Below are 27,304 nucleotides of genomic sequence, written 5' to 3'. Positions count from 1 at the left end.
AGTGGGCTCTTCATGACTTCCACCTCTATGACATTTCTATAACTGAAGGTAATATATATACTTAATTGTACTATACAATTACATTATGTGAGTGGAATACACATAATACTGCCCCTTCAAATCCCAAGTGGCGGAGCAAGAGACAAATTCACAAAGTAAAAAAGCATCAACAATTTTTAAAATAGAAAAAAAATGTGCTGAAAATAAGTAGAAGATACAGTATATAGATCTAATATCATTAGACAAAACAAAAAGGAGAACTTGCACAATCATTTGGAGCAGCACAAAAATAATATCCAGAAACCATGGGAAGTGCTCTACAGTTTAATTTAAAAACAAGCAGCAATAGGAACTTTTTCCAGTTCTTCTGATGATGCTTATGTAAAGCAAAGTGAAGATATGATCTTTTACCTACACTTTGTGTAGGTAAAATCTAGGATTTTTGCATTATTACTCTGCAGAACTGCACTATTGAATAAATAATTAAAATACCAAAATGGGTATTTATGCTTGTGAAATATGATAATTGAAAACTTTAATCACATTTCCAACAAAGACATTTCAAGAGCAGAGTCTTAGAATGCTTAGCTGCTGAAATGTGACTGATTTGTCTGAACGTTTCCTTGTCCTCCAGTGTCCACTGAATCGAACAGCCACCCCGGAACAAGAAGAAGAAGAAGACTGCAACTGTGCCCTCGGCCCACCAGGGCAGCGTGGCCCACCAGGACGGATGGTAATACACAAACAAATACAGAGGCGCTTGATGAATGACCCCACATTTACCCTTCTGATGAAATCAAATGTGTGTGTGCGTGTGTAGGCTGTACAAACAAAGAGATCAGGCTCTGACAGTGCTGTTTCTTTTTCCACTTTTTTGATTAAACAATTATTGTCTGCCCACATCATATAGCATATATGGTGGATGCTAATTTCCTGTTGTGTGCTGTATGAAAACGGGCAGGAAAAAAAAACTAAACAAAACAAAAATCCCACAGCACATGAAAACCAGGAAACGGGGAAATGTAAATGACTGTTGATGTGGTTTTAGCACATCATGCAACAAAAATAAAACTAAACATATCAAGGCGTTCTTCTGCTTTCCACTAATGATCTGTGATGAGGTTCGGTTGTAATAAGTCTCTTCTGATGACTCTTTATTCATTCGGTGAAAATGAGAGCGGCCCAACCAGATGCACTACCAAGGCACTTATTTGTGCCTTTTTAAACTTACACCAAGAAACAGGCGGCTGAGTTTTCTCAGTTTTTATTTTCACTGTTTAATACATATATCAAAAAATAACGACATGCTATGAAAGCCCATATGTTTTCAATGTGGCAATTGAAGTTATTGGAACAACTATATTCAACTATATTGGTAAAGAAATATGTATTTTCCAACACAGGGTTTCTTTACTGAACACACAATGTTGCTTTGATTGCTTTAGCATAAAAACACCAATAAAGAAAATCATGTAATAGTAATTATGCAGAAGAATATTTACCCCAAGCTTAATGTAAATGGATTCACATAAAATGTTGTTAGTCTAACATACAACAACAGTGAATAATTGACTGACAGGCAAATGGTAGGTTCCTAAAGGCAAGCTCATGGCGTAGCTGACAAAATAAAGCTGTGGTCGATGAGTATTTCTGCCAATCACATGATATTTTTTAATGCTACAGGGTTTCAGAGGTGAAAAAGGGAGGGAAGGACCACCGGGACCTGATGGTAAGCCTGTAAGTGCCGATCACTTTCATCACAATTATTTTCCTCAGGTTGCTCCCTCCATTCTGTAGGACACATACTGAATAAATGTGATGAAAATTATATCAACTTGTTTTTGTCCTCAGGGTAAAGAAGGTAAACCTGGTGAAGCCGGCCCTCCTGGATTTCCAGGGATAAAAGTAATGCTATTCTACTTTATATTTATGAGTTTTGATTGTGGTTAGAGGAGATTCCTTGCAAACCTATGGACATAGCATTTTCAGCCTGTATCTAAATTTGTTATAAGTCATAGCTAATAAAATAATCAAAAATGAATGTCAGCAATAAAGTATATTGTCCTGTTCAGTGTACGTTGACATAAACTGTTGACTTTAATTACAAAAATTAGTACACGTTCAGTGACATTCCAAATTCTCTGCCTTTATAGGACTGATGCTGAAGAAAACTTTGGTGGTTGCTTCCATGTTAATAAAATCGTCAGCATCACCAATATTGTAAATTACTGAACAGGCTACAGTAATTATCCAAAATTGTTCCCACGTTAGCAAAACAATAACATAAACTTTCAGTTTTTAAAAAGTTGTTCATATAAGTTTTAAACCACTGCTTGTTGTCCTGCATCAGCTAGCTAAGGTGTTATGCTAGAGCTAGCTTGTTGCCAGTGTATCCTAGAAAAAAACCTGTTTTTAAGTTTAGTTTAGCCAGGTTAAGATTAATGAATTTATGTTCACAGCGCTGACAGATCCTGAACTAAATTAACAGCTCCAATATGAAGGTCTCATGTGTTTATTATGATTAGAAAAATAGCAGACATTATGCTAATTCACAAATTAGCATATTGATTGTTAATCCCTATTCTCTCTTTTTGTGTTTGCTTATGTGAGATATACTCTATATTGACTGAATTCTCAAAACAGCTGCTTTCTTTCCCAAATTGGAATGTTTTTATTATTAGAATATCAAAGAAAATGTGGAATGAAAACGCCCCATTTTGGCTGAGTTTGTAAACGCAGTTACTTCAACCCTCTTAGTACTGTTAAGTCTGTGCAGACATTTGGCATGAGTTTTATTTTCTTTTGCCCTTAAAACTGTTGTTGCACCATCAAAAACACATAGAAAAACATAATGACTGCCAAATACAGAGAGCCTAAATGTTCCTGGTAAAAGCAGCCAAAGTATATTTCTTAATTTGTCTACAGTCAAAAAGCTCTAAGGTGAAACAGGTGGCTTTTTATGATTTTTGAAATACTGTGCAAAAAAGGTAATTCTGTTGCCAATGTGTTTATCATTCAGTAGAATGATAAATCAACAGAATTACTTTTTTGTTGAATAGCTAATCATATTCTAATGAACCAAATCCTTTACTGCTGCTGTATTCTGACTTTTTAACCACATGTGTTGCCATGTAAATTTGATAAAAAATCCAAGTTAAAGCAAAAGCTGTTAACATTTTATGAATTCATTTTGCATATTTATACATATTTAGTAATCCAAACATCTTGATCAGGCAAACTGACTGTGGTGTCTTGGCTTATATTTGAAAATAGTTGTATTTGTCCCAAGGAAATAACATAGTGTGTATCCATCCATCTTTGGATACATATGTATGAGCATACAAACATACAGCACCACTAGTGTGGCACCCCTCTAACTGAAGTTTCTGAATAATTATCCGTCTGCTGGGCAGGGTGAAGAAGGCCCCCAAGGACTAAGAGGAGAGCCTGGTGTTAAAGGTATCAAGGCAAGTACATGACATTGTAGGTTTTTTTTTCTTGTTGTTGAATCTGTTGTGTAGTTCTGACAATGCTTTGTTTCACTTTGCGCCCAGGGAGACCGAGGGGAACCAGGTCTAACTGGAAAACCTGGACCAACAGGACCACAGGTGAGAGTGGAAGAGTCAGGAAAAGGTTCTATAGGAATGTCTTTCTGCTTTTGTAACATTCTTAAAGGAGGCTGAACTTCTCATGGCCTTGTCTTCATGTCTGCCTTTGATAGTTTTTGCCTTTCAAAAAGTTATTTAACATACCCCGGTATTGTAGTTACGTTTGTACTTTCTACCCTCATAACTGTATTACTTCAAATTTAAAGACTTATTTTCTGACCAAAGCAAAGAACGCCTCTGTTCACCACCAAAGACTTTGATAAGCTTCTCCAGAGAACTGAAGTGATAGAAGCAAAGATTCACTGACTTGAGGTTAATGTTGAGGTCAAGGCAGGATTTGGACATGAGACAACCTTACAGATGATTCAAAATAATGAAAGGACTGACAGACAATGACTCGGCACTATGACAACCCATCCTTTAGGTCTGAGGTAACCTTTACAGGATGAACCCTGCACTTAGACAAAACAGCGTGGCCACATCAGAGCCCAGATGTCCCCTCTTCGACCTCGGAACCGAGAACAAAACAAACAACAGGAGTTATCAATGTGGAATTCCACTGAAAAACAGGTTTGCTGAAATTCAGCAGGAGTTTACGAGGGAAACCTCAACTTCAAACATCAACAAGAGGTTGAGAATCCAGACAGGTTCCTCCTAAAGTGAACCAGAAACCAGAAAATAACAGAATCGTAGATGTAAAACAAAGAGGTTAAAATGCTCTGCCAACCCCATGATGTTATGCTTGATATGTTAGGAATAGTCCCATCAATTATTAATGATCACCCTGGAACTGAGGATTTAATCATACATGCTGGAGTGAATGATATTGCCAAACAAAACTATGAAATTCTGAAATCACCCGCTGAACACACTGGAAATCTCAAGATGTTCTGCGACCTCAGTCAACTCTGTTGGCAAACCCAGAATCTTCTGGTAGCGTCTTGATCTCTTCAAACCGGACGGATTCTGTCTGAGTAAATGTGGGTGGAAATTATTCACAACAAATGTCTTCGGTGTCATGAATCAGAAAAACTGCTCTGCCAAAAGCAAAACACACATCTAACACCAGCACCTGTTTACCTTTAGTGGATTGCTGCAGCGGTGTCTTCACAGGTCAATCAATCCTCCAAGTTCTGTTCAGAGTTGCCTTTGGTTAATAATAACTGGAGTATTCACTAGCATATTTGATGTCAATGATTTTGATGATGGCATTTGAGGACATATAATGATTGCTGCTTCTTCTTAAAGCTGCTGATTATTATGGAATATGTATATTATTAAAAGAGACAAAATTGACAGCATTTCAAAACTGTAAGACTTAGCTAATTGCAAGATACATTTCATACAGCTACTTCACCATAAAAGTCTGTTGGTTTCTGTATTTTTTTTTATTCCTTTTGTCCAGGGACTTCCTGGAGAGAGAGGTGAGGCAGGACCTGTAGGAGAAACTGGTCTTAAGGTGAGATTAAATAATTATTAAAAAATGGAAGCTGAACTGAACAAAATTGCATTTTCTGCAAAAAAGCAGCATTAACTGGTATGGCTAAGCTGATCTGACAAAGAAGCTGAACTGAAGCAGAAGCACTTTTAAGATACAAACTTACATAAATATTAAACTATTTTGATTAAATGTGTTTATGTAATGCAATAGAAAAACACTAGAGAGGCAAAACCCCCTGATGTTAAAGTCTAAATTACCAGGACTATATGGAGAGTTAAAATGAAAAAAAAAAAATAAAAATAAAAAATAAAACAAATACTTCATTAAATCAATAGTTGTAATAATTTCACGTGTCAAACTCGCCCATCAAAGTTCATGGGCGGGGCTTATACCAATATGTTGAGCTCCACTACCTTGTAATGGAGGACTTTCATGAACAACATAAAAGTCATTCAGACTCCATGATAAAGTCATGGGGAATCTTATAAAAATCTTACATAGTGTTGACAGATAATGTAAGATGCTCTGAAAAAAATCAGGCCAAGTGGAGTTCATCAGTGTTGTAGCCCCGCCCACAATCCCGCCCTCGACTTTAATGCCTGAAGTCGAGAGATAAAATTATTGTATGGTGATGCTGCAGAAACAAGAACCATAAAATAAGTAAATACATATTTAATTATTTATCTACATATGTTATTACATTTTTGTATTTTAATCATTTAATGGCACATTTAATAATTTATTTACCTATTATGTAAATGATTTAAACATTTGATTAAATATATTTATTTCATGGTACATTTAATTATTGATTTATTGATGTATTTTTTCAATTTTGTCTCTTTTAGCCCTCCATATCTCTAGCCTAGTTTCACAGAGCTGGACGTATCTAACAGCGTTTTTGTCTCCAACCAGGGGGAACCAGGACCACCAGGTATGGATGGAGCAGCAGGGCTAACAGGACAGAAGGTCAGTACAGAAAAGTTTGTCTAGATTGGACACAATATAGAGTGTACCATATTTATTCTAGTGACTTGAATTATTTTGGCTTGCAATTCTTTTCACAAGACAACTCAGTTTTAGTCAGACAATTATATAACATATGTCCTCTATTAAAACAATTAATTCAGAAGAAGTGTGAGATGCGCATATAAAAACATAACAGATATGTGAATGTATAGACACGCTGCATGTTATAGTTTACAATTTTGTGCATGCAAAGAACATTGGAGGGCAAAAGAGGATTCTTTCACTTGCCATCCATTAAAAAATATGGATGGCATATGGTAGAACAATTCCAATAACAAAACGAACCTGGGACTGTATGGATTATTAATTTAGTGGAGCGCCCCGCAGCAGGAAAAAAAAAAAAAATAAATAAAATAAAGAAAATGCAGAAAAACCATTGAAGAACAACTCAAAACCAGTCGTGTTCTTTTTTTTTGTTTTTTTTTTGCTCTCTGTGTTGACTATGCTACACACAAAAACATAAATTGCAACTTATTGCTGTAGGAACTTATTGCTATTGCAATACGTTGCAACAGCAGCTCCACAGCTCCACTAGTGTATCAAGATTCAACACCAAAAGCGCATAAACCTTTCCCACACAAAGACCAGAACATTCAGTCTGTTACAGTTTTATGTTTCCAGTTTTATGTTTCCAGGCATAATGTTTATTTTGTAATTATTAATAAGTGATTGAACACAGCAGTGGTTGATTAGCTAACATATCTCAGTTACGTTTATCATAGTCAAGCTAGCATAACTGACCTATTTCCCTCTCCCTCGCTTTTTTTTTCCCCAATTAGAACTTTTTCCTGACCTGTGAAATGTGACACTCTTGGACCTCGTCATCTAGTTGCCATTATGGCGACAAATAGTAGTAAAGAACTGCATCTCTCTTTCTTTTACATCACACGTACATTTAAGATTTAGAGCTTCACATTGACAACCTGACAGCTAAAACCAATGCTAGCTATCGTCAATAAGCAGATTTTTTAACCTCCATCAGGGAGATGGAAGGCGGGCTCTTGCACGTGTCCCATCACGTTGCAACACATCTCTACATCTTTAAACATTGTTTTGACAATTACGTAGTTCAACCCAAAATTAGAGCTTCTGCAAAAATAGTTTATCCTGCTAATTATCATAGTTTTGTACTTTGGGTTCTGGGGGAAAGGAAATTTAGCAATACTAGTAGCTAAACACTTACAAGTTAATATTATTTTATAAGAAAAACTACGGAAGAACAAAACACCAGTGTCATCGCGTAAAACAATGAGCTTGTCACTCATTAATACCACATGATCAGAGTGAGTCTGAACTATAGGTTACATGAGAAGTCCTCCTGTGGTAACTTCGCCCAAGCTAAATGAGAGAGCACAAGCACACATCTGCAAGCATGTGAGCACGCCCACCAACAAGCAAGTGTGTGATGCTATTTACAGTCCTCTCTGAACTCAACTTTGTCTTAGTAATTTTAGATCCTTCCTGTTATCATGATAAACTGTTTTCCTCAAGAATCTGGAAGTGTTCTGCTCCAACAGCTGCGTTTGTGTGTGTATGTTTCTATGAAGTGAAGTTAATATAGAATGACAACTAACTGCTGCTAACTGTGTGTTAGAAAACAACAACAAAGAAACCATACTTGGTATTTAATTTTTTTGAAACTAAACACAAAGTTGCATTAAAATGTGCCACTGTAAAAACACAAAATCTTACTAAGTATTTTTGGCTTAATTTCTAGTGCAAATATGTAAGTACAATTGAAAAACCGAAACTATATAATATATGACATTATAATAGTTATATTGTGTTAACAACTGGTTGTTAATGCTGGTGGAAAAGACAAATATGACAGGAAGTGGTGGGAGGAAGATGGCGCAGCAGGTTTTTAATGACTTATATGATTTTAACTATTTCTTATTCAATGGGAACACCACATTTGCGAAATTGTGTTTTTTTTCTTGACATTAGCAGAACATAGACAAAGTTTGGTGCACATTTATAATGGAAATGGCTTCTCCTGCTTTCCCTAATCAGCGGCTAAACAAGTCGGATTGTGTTCACACGTCTCCAGTCAGCACAACAAACAGCTCATATCCTCAGTAGGCTGTTTTTTCTGGGAATCTGGGTATTCTAATGACCCAAGGAAGTTTTTCTACACTCCCCAGTTAGCATAGAGTTAAATATTTGTTAAAGTAAGAGACGTCTACAGTCCTGCTTATGCTGCAGAGCAGAAGTACAAATCTCATGGAGCCTGCAGGGAGTGAGCAGTCAGTGATAATAAGAAAACAAAATAAAGATCCACATGTGAACCAAATTAGCACGCGGTGTGGTCGCCCGGGGAAACATCGCCGGCCTTCCGTAAAAGATTTCTTCTCTGTCATCCATGACAGCTCCATTGCATGTTAATGAGGCCTACAGTTAGATAAACTGTGATAGGCTTCAGTCTGTCACTGTGGCCTCTAATCATTGTCCTGGTCCATTTTAGCATCCACACAATAAGGCAAATTTCCAGCAAACAAGAGAGTGACGTGGCAGTGAAGATTAAAACATATCTTTGATGAAGGATTAGGTCTGTTATTATCAGAGTTTATAATTGTGATTAGGAGAAGCTCAAGCTCAACTGGGGAGGTGTGAAGTTTGATGTGACAAAGGTACCGTTTCGCATTTCTTCCCTATAATCAGGAAATGTATAATTGTCATCTGCGAGAACAGTAAGTGGTTTCGGTGTTTAAAATGAGAAACTTGCTTTTGAACCCCTGAATGATGACCTACTATCAACAAAATTACCAACTTGTGCAGACAAACGATGGAAATCAAAACGAAGCAAGTGAAAGTCAATGTTGGGTTATCTTTAACCTCTGTGTTTGCAATTTGCGAGAGACTTCAGAGGCCACCTAAAAATAAAACTCAGCTTAACTCTAAGCTGCTGTTAGACCACCAAATCGTAGGATCTGGAAGAAGCAAAAAGGAGGTCTATATGTTGTGTTTGGGGTTTGGCTTCACACCATAACCACCACTGATCTTCCTCATCCATCCATCCATCCATTCATTTTCTGTACACCCTCGTCCCTAGAGAGGTCGGGAGGGGTGCTGGTCACTGAACTTCCTGTCTAATCCTTTTGGTCTTGATTTCACATGCAGCATTTAGATCAAAATTTGGAATAAGTGTTATGGAAGCATGAATCCAAAAAATTATTCCTTCACCAGAAAAGGAGGTTTTGGATTGATCAGTCAGACAAAACTCACAATTTATTCAATGATGGCTTTTTTTTGTTGTTGTTGTTGTTTTGACATTGCTGACATGAACCAATCTCTGTATGTCTGTATGTGTTCTCTGTACGTCCTCAAACATGACCATGAGGCTTGTGTCTCTGTTTAAGCCTTCTGCACAGACACAGAGCTTCTTCTTCTGTAATGTTAAATGCAGCGTTCAGTATGTTTGTTAGAGGGAAACAACTGAATTAGAGTCTGTTTTCTTTTGAAGTGTCTCACCGCACTACGCACATATAAAGCCCTTGCAAGCGGCAGACCTCACAATTACACAGCCGAGACGCCCACCACCGCCCAATAAATGACAACAGGACATAAATCTCGGGATGTCTAGAACAGGAGAAAATAGACAAGTCCAGAGAAATTGGTGTGATGCTGTCCTTGTGTGAAGGCAGACTAATCCCCGTCCACGATTATGTCCTCTTAAAAACTGAAACATCGTCACATCTGGGAGCTTAAGTTCTATAAACAAATGTCAATAAAAAAATACAGGCTTCTAAAAAAAACACCAGGAACCACAATTGAATATATTTTGTGTCTGGAACATTGTTTCAAAGCAAGGATCAAGCAAGACAGTAATTAATTTGCTACAAACTCTAGGATGTCACAGTCGAGGTCTGTAAATGGTTTCTTTCCGTAAATGAAGCTTGAACACAGCATTAGCCTGACAAGACAAGTTGGACACAACAGCCAATGCAGAATACAGGTCAACCCAAGGAACACAAAGTAGTGTGTCTAATTACAATTCCTAATACTTGTGCTTTATTGTTGCTAACTTGCTTCCAATAAAACAAGGCCTTGCAAAAGTGCAAAATACCCTTTGACCCTTTCTAAATTTTGTCACATAAGAACCACAAGCACTTTCTTAAGATTTTATGTGATAGAACAACAGAAAATGGTGCATGACATGATTTTTAAATGGTAGTGTGGGTTTATTTTCAGCCCAACTGTCAGTAAGGCAAACGAATGGTAAAGCCCAAGGACAAAGGCACAGAAATAAAAAAAAATGCTTAAATTTAGCACAAAATAGTTTACAAAAATTCATGAAAAAGCTAATTTTTCAAAAATCTGGAAAAAGGAAATGATGCCAACCAAGACAAACATGGCTTGTCTTACACATATAACACATAAAACAGTATAACACATAAAACAGACCTAGCAATTAAAGGCAAATGAGCGGTAACACTAAGAAACAACTATGACAAGCACATGGAGATAATTCAAAACAACGGATTATAACTACAACACAAATGTTAAAACTAAGGGTCTTTTCAACCCTAATTGTCCTCTTGGTACCAAATTTGCAACATTTGTTTCACTTCCAGCTGCTTTTGACCATTGTACTACAATGGTGAAAAGTAAACTTTAACTTTCTTAATCTAATTTCTTCCTTTGTGGTTTTGGCTGTATGCTCATGGTTTTTCTAGTAGAACAGGGGTATTTAACTCCAGTCCTCGAGGGTGAAGTGTCCTACAACTTTTAGATGTGCCCTTGGTAAACAGTCCTGAATCAAATGGCTTAATTACATCCTTAGTATTCAGTCATGTTCTCCATATTCCTACTAATGCCCTGATTATTTCACTCAGGTGTGTGGAAGCAGAGACACATCAAATAGTTGCAGGTTACCGGTCCTAGAGTACTAGAGTTGGAGACGCTTGTGCTAGAAGGTAAACTTCTGAACAAGTCTGAAGCCTTTTGGAGTCCCTAACAGATTCTCTTCCAGGATTGCTTTGTATTTATCTCCGTCCGTCTTCCATAAAAAAAATTTCCTGATAACATGGTCCTTCTACCACCATGTTTCATGGTAGAGATTGCTGACTACAAATGCAAGCTAGACTTTTTCAGATTTGTACTACAATTTTGTAAACATTTTTAAGTCATTCACTTCAAAATCATGCTGTTGGTCTGCCATATAAAATCATAATAATAGTGATAATAAACTTTGCTTTACATCTGTGATTAGCACGTGTGAAGCTTTGCTGTGACTTTTCCTTCCAAGATCAATTTACAGATAAACAGCCGGGGACAATTATGAATGACTAAGGGAACAATCCAGCCTGTGTTTGCAGGGCGAAGATGTTTTCTTGGAATGATGTTGTGTGATGGGGGTGAGCTGCTGTTCTTTAATGTGTGCGGGATCCAGTTGAACTGGTTGTGGAATCTGATAAGGCTTATTCCTGGCTTCCATTAAGGGGCTTTTCTGGGCACATATAGTTTGTAGGTGACCACGGGGCATAACCACAACACTATGGTGAGATAAAGCTTAGGAATCACTGAGGAGGATCTAATGGCTGTGACTTAGACATGTGGCAGGAACACTTTAGATTTTTTACCATATACAGCGCCTACAAAATATACTCAAACCTTGAATAATTTACACTTTGTATTGCTTTTGCAACATTTCCCTTCCCAAAAAAATGTCACAATTGAATAGAAGTATTTAACATAAAGTAAATACTCCTGCCCCCATGTATCTTTAACCGGATGCTTCGGGTCATTGTCTTGGTGGAAAATAAATTGTGGAGGCCAAGTTAATCTATAAAGTATTCAGTTACTGTTAAAATGTATTTGCTTAATTAGAAATGTACTAAGTGTTTTTGTTGAAATTTTAGGTAGAATTATTAATATTGCATGTAACTAATTTCATGATGTTTTACTGTGAATAAGTGTTACTAGAAGTATATTTTATAGCTTAATTGGCCACCTGGCAATTTTATGCAAATGAGGTGGGCCGTGTAGCCAAGGGAGACGGCAGATAGAAGGGAAGGCGCTGCTAAGGGAGCGACTGAGCCGCACGGTTTTTCAACCGTAGTTTGTTTGTAGAGGTTAGTGAAGGACTTTATTGCTCTTGTAAAGACTTACTCAAAAAACTGTGGAATAAATTTTTGTTTATATTTTTACATCGGAGCGCTATGGACATTTTATTTTTTCCTCTTCAAACACACGAGTGCATCGGGAATTAACCTTGTGGTAGCCCAAATATAAATGTTCTCTGAATCCGCATCTCTGCCAGATGGAAACTAACCATCCTCAAGGATTTCCCTGGATTTCTCTTAGTTCACTTTACCTTTAACTTTTACAAGCTTTCACGGATCTGGATGGTGTGCTTGTGGTGTTGTTCAGTGTCTGCCTAATATAGCATCTTGTCTAAGGACCACATAACTCCATTTTTGGTTTCATTAGGCCAAAGAATTTTTTTCTACTTAAAAGTTCTTTGGTGGGAGACATACTAAAAGACATGTCTCCCACATGTCTTTTAGCAAATTGTAGTCCAGCCTTTATCTGAGTTTTCTTCAACAATGGTTTTCTCATTGCTTCTCTCCCATAAAGATTTGACTTGTGAAGAACCTGGGCAACAGATGTAGTTTGCAGAGTCTCTCCCATCTCAGCTATTGAAGCTTGTACCTCCTACAACGTAGGACTCAGTATGACTCAGGATGTGCAGATTATTCCCTTATTTTCATGTTTTTGGGTGTATAAAATGGACAACTGTTTTTGACATCCCGGTAGGGGGAACATAGCCTTAAGTTTTCTGTTTGGCTTTTTAGTTTGAAATGAATAGAACTGATAATGACAGTTTCATCACATGAGAACAAACCAGTATTTACCCTTGAGACATAGTAAATTAGAACTCAGTGGTAACCTAACAGAATGACAATCTGGTTGCATTGAAGGAATCCAGAGGGCATGTGATCTACAAATGAATTCCAAGCCTGTTGTCCCAGAATACATTTTACAGCTTGTTTTACATGGTCATTGCTAGTACCAGTGAAATGCTGTGGTTCACTCTGCAGCTTCTGGGGTCTGACAGATTGCTGAGGGATTATTTGGATATGTTTGTTTGTGGTCTTTAGTTTTTATGTTTTTACAAGCCGCCTGCCTGTCCACTCACTTGATGCAAGAGCTCTCACCACAGGACTCACCACACAAGCTGTGCCCATGCATCAGTAAAAACTGCTGCCAGATATGAACTCATGACATAACCAACAGTGTAAAAAAAACCCAGAAAGTCCCTGAGATTTTCAGTACAGGCATGTGGTTTTGATTGATACTAAAACCAATGTCTGAATCAATATTCAGACAGTAGCTTCTGGGTTCCGGAATGAAAATGCAGCTTGCAAATGTCAGATAGTCCTTTTTCATTGCTCTTCTGCTCACCATGAACGCTGCTTGCTGCTTGCTCACCTAGTTTGTGTTAATGTTCAAGAAGGTGTACAAAAGAACATTACATAATGTTGGAAGTCTTCATACCTCTTAACCAGTTCCATATTTTGCTATTTTCCACCCACCAAACTCAAAAGGCTCCTGCATACTCAAGCGAACTGTACGAACCCTGTGAGCCATGGGTGCCCAAGTCCAGTCCTCGAGAGCTACCATCCTGCCAGTTTCAGATGCATCCCTGCTTCAACACACCTGAATCAAATGAATGGCTCCTTATCAGGCCTCTGTACAGCTGATCCTGGTCTGTTGGAGTAAGAATACTTCTAAAACTTGCAGGATGGTAGCTCTCGAGGACTGGACTTGGGCACCCCTGCTGTGAGCCATGCAGACTGCACAAGCACTTTCTGCACACATTTGGAATTTTATTGTCAAGTGTACCAATTGTCTGCATTCCTTGTGACATATTCCTTTATTTCCCACAATCCTAGTGGATACTCGCAAGTTTGGTGAGCTAGTTAGGCGTTTATAATGGCAGCCTCTACACGGCAAGGGACAGAGTGGCAGTCACATTGTGTGTTCTTGCGACTGGTTATGCTGACTAACAACTTTATCAGCCCAGTGTCACATGCAAAACAATTTGATGTGAACACTGTGCTGAGCAGTTTACACAGAGTGTGCGTACGTGGTCATAAAAATTGTTCTTTGCGCGGACTTCGACTTTGAGGCCATGTTGAGTCTGCATTGAGTATATGAGGACATCCACAGACTGAAGTACATCCAGGTATGTTGGAGTCTTAAGAGCTGAATTCAGATTACATGTGACAGACTAAGAAGAGCATAACTGTGAAATGGGAGGATATGATTCATGATTTTCATCAAATGAAATAGTGGCTAGATGAAAGCCACTGAAGATGAAATTATGACTTACTCCCCCACGTCCAGAATGTTATTTCTGGCATATGGACTTGACTGTACATCTACCCCAATATTTAATTTCATCCCTGTGAAACATTAGCTATGCCAGCATGTTTCTCTGGGGACACTTATCAGTAAGAGAAGGACAGCATGGATAGAACTAAACACCAGATAATTCTATTAAAGGTTGGAAAAGGCTCAAGACTGCAGCAGAGGTTAACCTTCAAGCAGGTTGGTGATGAGACCTGCTTGAAGGTGAGCACCTGCCTTTTTTCGTCTGGAAAAAAAGTGCCTTACTGAATTTTTGTATATGTTTATTGTATTGCCCAAGATAGCATTTCTAGACTTATAGTACTACATTTACATAGGTGTTTCACTTAACAAGGATATAAGGATTTTATAACTTTTATCTGGACATGGTTGATTAACTCGTTTTGCCAGAAAAAGTCCAACGGCACAACATGGCACCACCTCTTTTTACTGTTTGCCACTAATGCCTCTCACTAGATTTCTCAGCTACAAGGCTTGTGTTAGCTTGCCAATTGTTAGGCATAAGAAGGAAAATTAATATCCCCACCTCACCAATAAAAATAAAAACAGCATCAGTTGAATAAATCTTTGAAAATATCAGAACAGTTTACCCTAAAGTACTTTTTGTGGCGAGGAGGGAAAGGATGTTGTTAACTTCCTCTGTCAAACTTCTTAAAGTGCCACAGTAACATAAAACAAGACCACACTATGAGTAACAGCAGCACTTTCATTTATGTTATGTGCCAGTGTGGAATCAAAAAAGTTTAGGGTTTCTCTTCTGATGCCTTCAGTACTGAAAGGGAAAAAATAAGGAGGTTGGTGCATAGCAGTAAATAAGTGTCTCCTGTCTTGGTTCTACTGGAGCTGCATTCTACTTATCTGGATAAACAGATGTCAAAGAGCAACAACATGCAAAAACACATCCAGACTAATGAATTTCCAATTGGATTGATTAATCTCAGCAGCACAAAAGGAAAATAAAATCAGCAGACCATTAAAATGGTGTCTTTATGTTAGTATCTGTTAAAAATAAAAAATCAGTCAAATAGCTCATGCAATGTCATTGGTCTTTAAATCATTGCACTGGCTTTTTAAAATGTCGTTGACATCTTATAGGACTCTGGATGATCTTGGACCTAACTACATTTCAGGTCTGGAGTATGCTAGCTCCTCTTCACTCTGCATTCCCACAACCAACCAGGGGAATGTAGGATTTAACTTCTAGGCTACCTTGGCTCTGGAACAAACTACCTGAAAAGCTGAGATGTGCATAAGCTGTTGGTTCCTTTAAATAAGGAGAGACTGCTGCTTTCCCACAAATGTCAAATTTTACTTTTATTTATTTTTTTTAAATCTTGTATGTTAGATTTTAACATTCTTCCTTTTGCTTCCTCTTTTGTTTTCAATCCTTCCATTGTTGAATGGTGTTGTGAAAATGCACCTGCCTTGCCTTGTGTGTTTGACAGTTTCCTGTTTATCTTTTATTGTTTTATCAATTCAACCTGCTGGGAAACACATATGCATAATAGCCCTTTGGGTAATTCTGGTGTATTTACATTTCTATGATTATCTCTGTGCATAATATATTCTAAATAAACAAATAAGTTTCTGCTGCAGAGAGCAGATAGATAGAGGATTGTTGCCTACCGGATGTAAGACATTGGACAATTTTAATAGGACATCAAAACAAAACAAACAAACAAAAATAGTCCAGTGAATCTAATATCATCATTGTTTTTGATGTGGAATGCACTGCCATGGTTCTTGTCTCCTCAGGGGGAGACAGGTGATGTTGGACCAGCTGGTGATGTTGGACCTAAAGGTGCCCTGGTGAGTTCACATAAATATTACGTTTGTGAGTACATGTATGGCCATGGTCTTTATCACAAGGTCCTTATCTGGTTCCAACCTCATAGAACCATTGGAGCTCAACCCCAGACAAGCCTAATCCCACAGGACACATTCCAGAGATGCTTTATACTGAAGTCGGACTTGTTTTTGGGGTACAAAATGTTAGCTGATTGGTGAACAGCGATTCAGACAAAGATATCATACAATTATATGAGAAGAAGCCCTAGAACATTAACTGTTTTAAATCCTCAAGATAAAACTCTACCCTTTGAAACTAACGTACACACCGAGACTCTAAATGTCCACATTTTAATATCTGAGTAGAAAACTCATCACAGTCACACCCCGCAACCACAACCACACTCTCAATTTATAGAAAACAGTTATGACTGCACATTCAAATACATAAACAAAGCAACAAAAAGTTCTTATTTTTCTATCTTTCGCTCATTGTCCCCTTTTGATTAGTGAAATCCAGATATTCCCTAACATGTATTTTGCAATGCTTGATCATTCTATTTTATAGGTGAAACCCACATTTACACACTGGTGGAAGCACACACTCCTCTGTACATCCATACTGCTTGCAGTGTTGTGTGCTGAGCAGACTCCCCGCTGGAACGTAAAGCCAAACTCCCCCTCCCTATTCAGACTCACAGGAATCTTCAACTCTGAATGCAGTTAGTTTTATGGTTCCATACAGTTTTACTGTACTATTTATTATCTTGTAACACAATCATCATAAAACTGTTTCCATGTTCATTCCATCGAGTTGAAGATTTACTGTTCTACTCACAGACACGCAAACCCTGTTTGTAAAAGAAGACCCATGCATAATATGTCTGTTTAAACAACAAAAAAGCTAGAGACTATATAAAAAGTATAATATTAACAATTTAAGCAAGTTCAGATTTTTTAAGCTTTCATTTTGAATTTGAGCAGTAAACATTTAAACTGGAGTTATAAATATGAAATTTGGATATAGCAATATGTTCTAGCTCAGGATTCATAGCAATATTTTTGCCATTTTTTATGTTTTATATGTTTTCATAAATAGATTAAATGTTTTTAAATCATAAACTAGGTTTTAAAATGTCGCCAACCACTGTAACTCCAACTAGTCGATTTAACTTATTTTTTAATTTTTTAAATTCCTGTCTATCTCTAAAGTGGTCCCTACTACCAATAAAGTTGTGAAAATTAATCTCTTAGTTGTTGTTGCAACTAAGATTTTATTATATCTCAAACTAAGCGTTTTAGATGTCGAACTATAGATCATCAAATGTGATCCAGACTTTAGAATAATGTGAAAGAGTCCTTTAGTTTAGAGACAAAAGGAAGCTGTCAAGCAGATGCTAATTGTGGCACTACCACAGAAGCTAACATCTAGACTAGAGTCTTCCTTGTCTGCGCACTTGGGGATGCGGCTAATTAGCGCTCTGGAAACACTAGCCTAGTAGCATAAACCTAGCTTGAAGCACTTACCTTCTGATGAAGGCTCTAAATAACAGTTTGCCTTTGCTTCTCAAAGTCTCATGCTAACAGTAGCTACACACTGCTTTGGGATACACTCAATAATGAGATATGTTCTAATGACATTACTGTGTTAAAAAAGAAAACAGAACTCCTGGAATTTGGTTACAAACTGGACTTACTGGCTGTTAAAGTTGTAACTATCGGAAAGAAAAGCTCAACTCCTCCTTGCTCTTGGTTAATTTAGTCTAATAATTTCTCTGTCTCCTGCTTGCCGTCTGCTCTCCTCAGGGTGGAAGTATGATTTGGTTTTGAGGAGCAGGTTGAGCTTCACATAGATCATGTATTCTCATCCATCCACAGACCTAATGACAGAGCTGAAAGATACGGGTTGAAAATGACTACAGTCACAATGGAGAGCTAAATGTAGATGACGAGAAGCTGAAAAATAAAATAAATCAATGAGATATGCTTTCACATCAGTCTCCAACAGTAACCATTTATTTATTTGTTTAAAGTGTTGTCAAGGGGATCTGAGAAGTTGCTAAGTATCAGGGAAAGAATTCCTATGCAGGCAATGCTAAGATTGTATTCAGCATTAGCTTGTTTAGTGCCAGTGCTAATGCTTGATTCAAATTTATTACCAAGATGTGCTCCTAAACTCTGAGGTAGTTCTTTACAATTTACCCTTTGTTGTTAGGAAAATGTAAATGACAAACCAGTTGTTAACTATGCTCCTTTTTAACCTAGGAGGAGAACAAAGATGTCTGAAATTATGTTGACAACTAGATTAAACTAATTTGAGAAAGTACATTTTATTAAATGTTCTAGATTTAACTCAAGTGTCTTTTATTTCAGTGTCTTTCTACTAAAATAAAAGGGATGTAAAATATTACATCATTGTGTAATGGTTCTTTCATCTATCTGTGTGGATCAGTAACAGTAGTAATAAGGTGGTAGTAAACATGATAATCACAAACATACTAAAATGATAGAGCACAGGTGATGTTGTTTTAACAACAGTCATTCCATAATTTATGATTGAACTCATCTTGCCATGAAAAAACCTGTTGATTCCGGACTTATCCAAACACACTGCTAAGGATCATCTTTTGCGCTCTATATTCAAGTAATGAAAATATGTTAAAGAACATGTTAAAACTTGGCACTAAAGCATGTTTTCAAAGTTTGAACCTTTAGCTCTTTGCAGGCAGGCCTTGGGGCTTTGGCTTTTGATTTGCTTTAAGATTTCTGTTTTTTCAGCACGCTCAAAATCATCACCTTTACCTATGAAAAAAAAAATGCCTGGACAAGCAAGAAAATGCAAGCTATCACCTCCTATTCATACTGCCATAAACAAATTTGTTCCAACACAACTCCAGTGTTTCAAAGATTGTTTTTCAAATTGTAAAACTCCAAGATGGAAAAAATATAATGTTACTTTTCCTGCTTTGGGTTGTCAAGATGTACTTTAAGAAGGAATCTGAAGAAATATTCTAACTCTTTCAGAATAACAGAAAATGTTAGCATGATGGAGGCTGTGGAGAAATTCTTGTTCTATAATATTTTTTCCAAGTACTGTAAAAAGCTACATGTAATGCTTTCCATCCGTAAATATAAAGCGATATTTATCAAAACCCTTCTCTAACTTGGCTTAACAGGAAGTAAATTTCATCTCAACTTTCTGTTCTTCTGCCATCCACAGGGTCCCATCGGACCTCCTGGTGAAACGGGCCCACCGGGATCTCCGGTAATGTCTGAACTGACTTTTGTAGGTGTTCTTGTTGATTTAACATCCGTAACACATTCCTATGCTTCTGAATCCATTGTTAGGGCGAACAAGGCTTAGCTGGGCTTCAGGGGCCACCTGGTCTGAAAGGAAACCTGGTTAGTACTCTTTCAAGTTTTAAAATGTTTTGTCAGGACTCAATTAGTAAGAACAGACAAATACTTCCCCCCCCCAATTTGTATGTATTAGAAATGTAACATAGCTAAAAGTGAGCATTCAAGCAGGTAGAGGAGGATGGGTTTGGTCCTCGCTATGGGAGTGACATTCTGTAAACACTTTTGGATAATCAGTCACCTTTCCGCCCTCTAAGATACTGCTCTGGCCTTATTTTTTGGAACTCCTGATGAAGAATGCCTTCAATAAATAAAAAAAATATAAAATCACCTGTGACACATTTATTGGTACTGTTGTCAATACTTGGGCCAATAGGACATTTCGTCTTCCTCTGTAACATTTCTCATGGGTGGTGAAGACAGAGAGATGAATCTCTAGTAATTGACTAGATCTAGTCCTGGATTGTTGGAACTCCTCAAAAATTCCTCTCTATTAATACCATCTTCAGTTCCATTTGAAAAAATAACAGACAGTCCAAAAGTTCCAATTTGAACGCAATTCAAATTGGAACTTGAATTGCGTTTGGCTTTTGATTTGCTTTAACATTTCTGTTTTTTCAGCATGCTCAAAATCATCACCTTTACCTATGAAAAAAAATAGAGCCACAAATAAAAGCCACATTAAAGATGTGGCTTTAATGTCAGATTAAAGCCACATCTAGATGTTTTTTTTTGTTTTTGGAATAAAATAATTCTGTTTTGCAACCCTCTTCTTAGTCCAAACATGTGGAGAGAATCTATGAGTCCAGTATAACATGTGAAACACAAGCAGCAGGAAAATTCCTGCAGTTCCTGAAGGGTCGATATAGACCTCTTTGCAGTTTTCCTGGCTATTTTTATTAGTGTTGTCTTTTCATCAAGTTTGGGCCAAAATCCAATATCAACTATGTGGCGTGTTGGGTTTTTATACTGATTATTCAATATAAGCAGTAAATGTTTTTTTTTATCTCCCCAAGCTGCCAAACATTTTTTTTATATATAAACCAATAACAATAAAAAAACAACACAGCACTATAACGCGGGTGTGAAGACTTCTGAGAGCGAATGTATGACAGTATACATGTACCGTCAGTGGGTGCCGTGGATACCCACTGTTGTTGTCCACAGTGGGTATCCAGACATCGGTCTGATTAATGCACCAGTGAATTAGTGTGGAGAGAATCTAAACTCAGTCACACACTGATTCTTGGAGAGCTCGAACCGTTTGTTTTTGTTTTTTAATGTATGCTGCCCTCTGGTGTGCAGACCAAAGCATTACAAATTACCGTGTCATAAAATGTAAGGATGTAATCTGACCCAGCATAACCTGGGGACTCAACGGATCAACAGGGAGACAATGAAGAACTTCCTGTTTTAACAAATCAGCCTGAATCAGTCAGCACACAAATGTGTCTTTCAGTAACAAGTGACTGCATTTGTCTCTCACACCCTCCTGAGAGCATGCACAGCCTGCTGGACAGCTCTGCATCAGCCACTGTAGGTTACAAACAGAGTGCCTTGTGAGAGTATTCACTTCACTTAAACCGTTTCATATTTTTGCCATGTTACAGCCACCAACTTTTGTTGTATTTTATTGGGATTTTTCATGATACATATGGTAAATAAAGAATTTGGACAAGAGTGGCAAGAAGAAAACCATCGTCAAGAGAAAAACCATTAAAAAAAACCCCACAAGCCAAGCCAAATGCATGGCACGCGTCAGATTTTTATTTGTATTCCTTCCACTTCACAATTATCTTCTCCTTTGTTTTCTCCAGCCACATGTATCCCAGTAAAATACAATGAAGTGTGTAGCTTTAATGTGACAAAATGTGGAAATGTGTAAGGCTTATAAATACATTTGCATTTAAAACCCATATAAAAACCAGTCTATTCATAAGTCTATTTATTTTATAATTGGAAGACATACAAACAATAACAAAGCCAGGCTTTTGATGCAGCTTGATACTGTTTTGCTCAATATGTCAACTGTACGTTTTTATGTTTTTCTTATTTTATTGAAATAATGTGTGACCACCACAGATGATGTGAGTTTTGTGTAGTTTTGTTGGTTGAAAACCAGCACTGTGTCTCCTTTCTGTCTGTCTTTCCAGGGAGTCCAGGGACCCCAGGGACCCCCCGGAGAAATCGGCCAAGCTGGTCCCAAGGTCAGTGTATTGAGCAGTATAAGCAGTTATATTACATAGCCATCCAACATTCACGTTCACACCCAACACTAAGGTTTTTATTGTGATCTTCATCCAACTCAGGTGGTAGCAGATTTTTGTCAACACTATCTGCGTTTCCATTGATCATATAATTGTGCAATTTGACATTTCGAAAATAAAATTGCTTAATGGAAACACAACAATTTTGAAAATTTTTTGGTCATATTGAAATTGGTTTATTTAACAAAACTGCAACTGGAAGCACTTTTTCACATCCTACGAGTCACATGACCAACAACCGGATGGCAGATGCGACCACTATGAAGTAGCAGGAGGATGATGGTGCAGCCTGTTTTTCATCCCTTATTGTGTGAATAAACTTATTCATGTTGGATTAATTATGTTTCTCATATAATGGAAACATCTGAATTGCAAAATTGTGGGGTTTTTCGACACACCACAATCCTATAGCTTTGACAAAAATATAAAACCAGTGAGTCTTCAAACTCTACCAAGAGTGATGACATTTTCTTCTTAAGAAAAGTCATGTGGCCTCTGAATGACCTGTTGTGATCATCACAGCAAGTTAAACAGTGAAGAGGATGGAATCAGTTGAGAGTATATCTGATCATAGTATTCCAATTTCCTCCAGGAAGCCTTCTGTGAAAAACCCAGTAAAATACATATATGGTGTGATACCAGTGTGCTGGTGACTGAGATGGTTAAATGCAGATTTACAGTTTGTTTCAGAGCTGGATGACGTCATCACATTTTCTCTTTTTCCTGCCCACAGGGTTCATGTGGTGAACCAGGAGTTGTCGGCCCTCCTGGTCTTCCAGGATTAAAAGTGAGTGAAGATTTGCTTGTGGGTTTTGGAAAAGTAACCTGCTCAATGTAGTTCATGTGTTTTGGCTCATTTTATCTTGTTGAAAACAAAGAATATTTCAACAAGGTGTTGACATCCAGGTAGAAAACACCCATTGGTAACATGAACAGGCATCTTTCAACAAACTCAGTTTCTTCGGTTGAGCTGTAATGGCCATTTGAAACAGACATCTGATTGGATTTAATTTTACATTTTAATATTTGAAAGCATAAAAATACTTTTTGAATTAGAGTCAGTAAGTTAACATGTTGAAAACATATTCACTGCCCATATTTTTTTTAATATTATTTGAATGACAATGTTCACTACCAAAGCTAAGTGTTCATGCAGACTCCTTTTTAACAAGTGCAGCTGGAAATCTCATTTTGATCCTTCAATTATGTAAAAAAAGATCATGGAAAGAAGAGAAACATAAAACTCAGGTTAGCATCTTAAAATAGCCACATTAGAAGCAAAACCGCATTAAAATCTTATTATATTAAACAATTTAATTTAAAGGTATACTAGCAAAGATTTTGTAGCCTGACTGACAATTTCAACTCAATTGAATTTTTATCTTCAAAGAGTCCTTTTAGATGGTAGCAGCCAGTCTTACAACAAATCAGATAAGACTTCTGACTGAAGACTGTTGCTGTATGACAGTTTTATGGCTGTCATGAAATGCTAACAGTTCAATATCAGGGTAGCAGCTTCTGAGCCGTTTAGGTACTGGTCAGTACTGGTCAGTACTGGTCAGTACCTGGTCAGTACCTAAACGGCTTCTGAGCCGTTTAGGTACTGACCAGCTGCTTCCAGTTGCAAAAACAATACCTTGTTGCCATGGATATGCACCATAATTGTCCGAAAGCAAAAAAAAAAAGGAAGGAAGAGCAATAACCTTCCAGCTGCACAGCATCCAAAACCATGTAAAAAAACTTGAGACTGAAATGACTGTTTGCTAAAGAACCTAATATGAATTTAAATCACTTCATAGATGTTTTGTTCTGTATACCAATTTAATGAAAAACGTTTTTAAAAGAAATGATGTGCTTCTCCAAAGATCTATAACCTTTGACCTTTCCAGGGTTTGGCAGGGGAGCCAGGCTTTCCGGGCCAACCGGGGGTTGCAGGGCGGCCAGGCTTGAAAGGCCATAAGGTGAGAACCAATATCAGCAAGACGTACAGACAATTTGATCCACACTGAGTGAGGTCTTCAGATGACAACCGTTTTCAGAGTAAATATTTGCTCCAGAGCTTTTGGAAATGTTTAAAATGCCCATGTTGTATTCTGAAAATGTTTACAGCATAATATACTTATTGATTTTGTGCAATAATGACATGATTCGTTTTAAGTGTGTAAAAATGTCCTTCACACTTCTTTGGCAGTAGGTGTTAAGTTTTCTCTCCTGTTCGCACTGGGCATTGTTTCTGTTCAACAAGAAGACACAAGCTGCGTTTCCATTGAACATAATATTGAAATTATAAAAATAAATTTGCCTGATGGAAACATGCCAGTTTTGAAAAAACCCTAATGTTTTTCAGTAAAAGATTTTGTGCTAGGATGAGGTGGTTTTGTGGTTTGTAGTATCAAAATAGATGTTTTTTCGCATCACACAAGTCACATGGTCAACAGCTGGAGGTTAATACTAAGGTAAACGACAAATTACAAAAACAACTGTAAGTAGCTGCAGGATGATAGTTTGTTTTTATCTTTTTGGACAGTGTGCAGCTGGCTCCAGCAGAGCATCACACAGTTCACAAAAAGTTGTGTGTCGTTCCATCATGTAGGCGGGGCTTGTTGCTCCAATGTCAAATCCAATTCGAGACGCCAATGTCTCCTCTTATTGGCTGATAGATGACTGCATTATGAATATGTCTCATGTTTTCATCTGTTGATGCCATGATTTTTATCATATGAACAAGCACATTTATGTGTGATTTAAATTTAAATTATTATTTAATGGAAACACTGTAATTTTTGCACATTTGTAAGGGAAAAAAGTCTAATGGTGCCACTATTCATAGATGTAATTATCTTCAACATCAGGTTCTCATTTAGTTTACATGTTATTACTTGGCTGTATGATTTCATGGAGTCTAAAGTTCTGGGTTGTGTTTTCAGGGGGAGAGAGGAGAGAGCGGCTCCAAAGGAAACCGGGTACGGTGGAGAATCTTCACCTCTCACCACAGCTGCAAAATACAATCATCCTAAATCAAATATTTCAGAGTAAAGTAATAATAAAAATAATAATTGTTTTATCATTATTTGTTTTCCTTATGTATTTCTGTCTTCAAACCAAATTAGTTAGTTACTGTACCATGATTGAGCAACTATTTTCTTAAGAACTAACCATATACTGTAACATTAGGAACCTTCCATCAACTTGAGGTCATCATATGTGTTCTCTCTTTACTAGTTATAATTTTTTTTACACAGGATGGGCATTTTACTAAATTCTCAAAAAAAAGTCTCAGCTAGGATTAAATGAGTATCACTTTTAGAGGATCACTGTGGTCCTGTGAAAAGTGTATTTCAACCACAAGAAGTGTTTATAAGAAACACTTCTTATAAACAGCCGGCAAAACTGGCAGCTTTTGAATTCCCCTAAATAATTCCCCTTATTTAGTGTCACACTGTCACATACCTTATTTTGATCTTGATGTTGACCAATAGGGAAGAAGCTGACACTGAATCTCAGCCCACAAAGCTTCCTCTCCACACATGACCTCCCTTTGTAGCTAGGAGTAGTTATAACCCTCTATTATAGTACTGCTACCCTCTCTATATAATACATACACACAGACTGTAGCAGGAGACAGACAATCATGTTTTGTCTGTTTACAGGGGCAGCGAGGAGAAGATGGAGAACCAGGAACTCCCGGCGTACCTGTGAGTGTCTGTTCTTCCAGTAGGGGGCAGCAAAGTCTTTGCATTTTTAAATTCCGTGTGGATATGAAGCTCCTGACAGCAGCACGAGCATGATCTCACACGGAAAAACTCCAGCAGATAATAGTGATGTTTACCATTTTAAGTCACATTTTCTGTTATATTTGAAAACTGCTGAAATCACCAAACAGTCATCACAGTTTGGGGTGGGGATTATCATATCGTATGGTTATTGTGAGAAGCTTCTAATTATGGCAAGAATTTGGATTAATCATAGTAATAAATTGCAATTAATTATGTTAAAAAACTCCAAAAACTGGTTGGCTTGTTGGAATTGTTAATTTTATAGTTTTCTTTGCTGTATGATTCCATAAAGCCATATTTATGGATCAGTTAAAATATGGCTGACCTGTGATGTTTTTCAAGAGCAGCACACACATAATTCCTTATTTTAATAGTACTAACATAAAAAAATATTTAGTGTGTTGTAGTGCTACAATAGTAGAAACTGTTGTAGCTCAACTGCAGAAGCTAACATCCAATGTCTTCTTTATTTCTGCTCTGGGAGGTTCAGCCAATCAGCGTCAAGGAAAATAAATGGCGCTCTTTAGTTGGCTGCTTTGAAAATGTCAGCCAACAAGCGTTTCGGTTTCAAGTAGCATTTTAGCTTCCAAATCTGCATTTTTGTTTGATTTTCAATAAATTACTTAGTTATGTTCAACAGAAAAAACGTGAATAGGCAGTGGACCACGGTTCTTATATTTGTGTTGAAATTACCCATGATTTCCAAGCAGTGGAAATAGCAAAATACACGAAAGGCTACAACTAATTGCCCCCCTCTCTCTCTATCTCCTCTTCTACCTCCCCACCTTTCTGCCTTCCCAATTTTCTGTTTCCTGCCAGGGTGATGTGGGACCCAAAGGATGGAAAGGAGAGGTTTGTAAAGCTCTTATTTTGGAGCACAATAAGTAGCTCCATCAAGTGTCTGCAGTGGAAGAAGACCAAGAGCTAATTCCTCATGCCTGGGGGAAATCTGCCACCACTTTGGGAAACATTTACATCTAAAAAGCACTTAATGTCAAGTACCTACTGCACTGTGTGGAAACTCAAATTTATGAAGATGCAGTTTCCCACAGCAGCAATGTAGGAAATAGATTACTAAGTGCTAAATTATGTAACAAGCTTTGTAATGAAAAACTAGTAATGGACTGGAAAGCAGCATAGCCTTCTTGCAGAACTCCTCCAGCTGGTTATATGCAAATGTTACTTCTTTTAACACATCTGTATGGCAAACATACAAAAATCAAAGATGATCAGAAACAACTTTTCTTTGATTGCAGTGCCAATATTAGTGAAAGACACCGAAAGCAATCCCACTAGGTCACATAGCTCAGTGATTCTTTAAGTCAGAGGTTCCCAAACTGTGGGGCGCAGAAAATGTTTGGAAACCACTGGGGGGGCGCAGGAGAAAATGTTTGGGAACCACTGCTTTAAGTTATGCTGCCTTTGGCTCTACCTTTACTGTTAATACATGACGTCAAAATGAAACAGACTCTAAAGTTTCTGCCATGGTGGATAAAACTGGTAGTATTCTGCAAAGCTAAGGCAAAAAAAGTCAGGAAAAAATACAACTCTACTTCCCTTTCTAGTGTTCGCCAGCCTTCCTGTTTTCAGTTTCATTGCTTATGTTACACTGAAAAAGATCTTTAGATTAAACTGATGATGTGTTTGTCAAAGTTGTCTACT

At 37.4% G+C, this 27,304-nt stretch overlaps 1 protein-coding gene across 1 annotated transcript; it reads left to right on the top strand.

Moving 5' to 3' along the window:
- Positions 1-634: 634 nt before the first annotated feature.
- On the top strand, positions 635-26,747 carry LOC106942416 (collagen alpha-2(VIII) chain-like; the record flags this gene model as incomplete). The annotated part of the gene is made up of 16 exons (XM_015025687.1): positions 635-733; positions 1,684-1,737; positions 1,852-1,905; positions 3,414-3,467; positions 3,555-3,608; positions 5,014-5,067; positions 5,965-6,018; positions 16,210-16,263; positions 19,463-19,507; positions 19,591-19,644; positions 21,753-21,806; positions 22,600-22,653; positions 23,756-23,827; positions 24,794-24,829; positions 25,517-25,561; positions 26,462-26,747. Coding segments are annotated over 16 exons (906 nt in total), but the record flags the coding sequence as incomplete, so codon positions are not given.
- Positions 26,748-27,304: the final 557 nt, after the last annotated feature.

Source organism: Poecilia latipinna, unplaced genomic scaffold (assembly GCF_001443285.1).
Source record: "Poecilia latipinna isolate Pla-1442-1.1 unplaced genomic scaffold, P_latipinna-1.0 Scaffold4260, whole genome shotgun sequence".
NCBI lineage: Eukaryota > Metazoa > Chordata > Actinopteri > Cyprinodontiformes > Poeciliidae > Poecilia > Poecilia latipinna.
The sequence above is the reverse complement of the archived record's forward strand: the minus strand, read 5'-3'. Positions and strand labels throughout refer to the sequence as shown.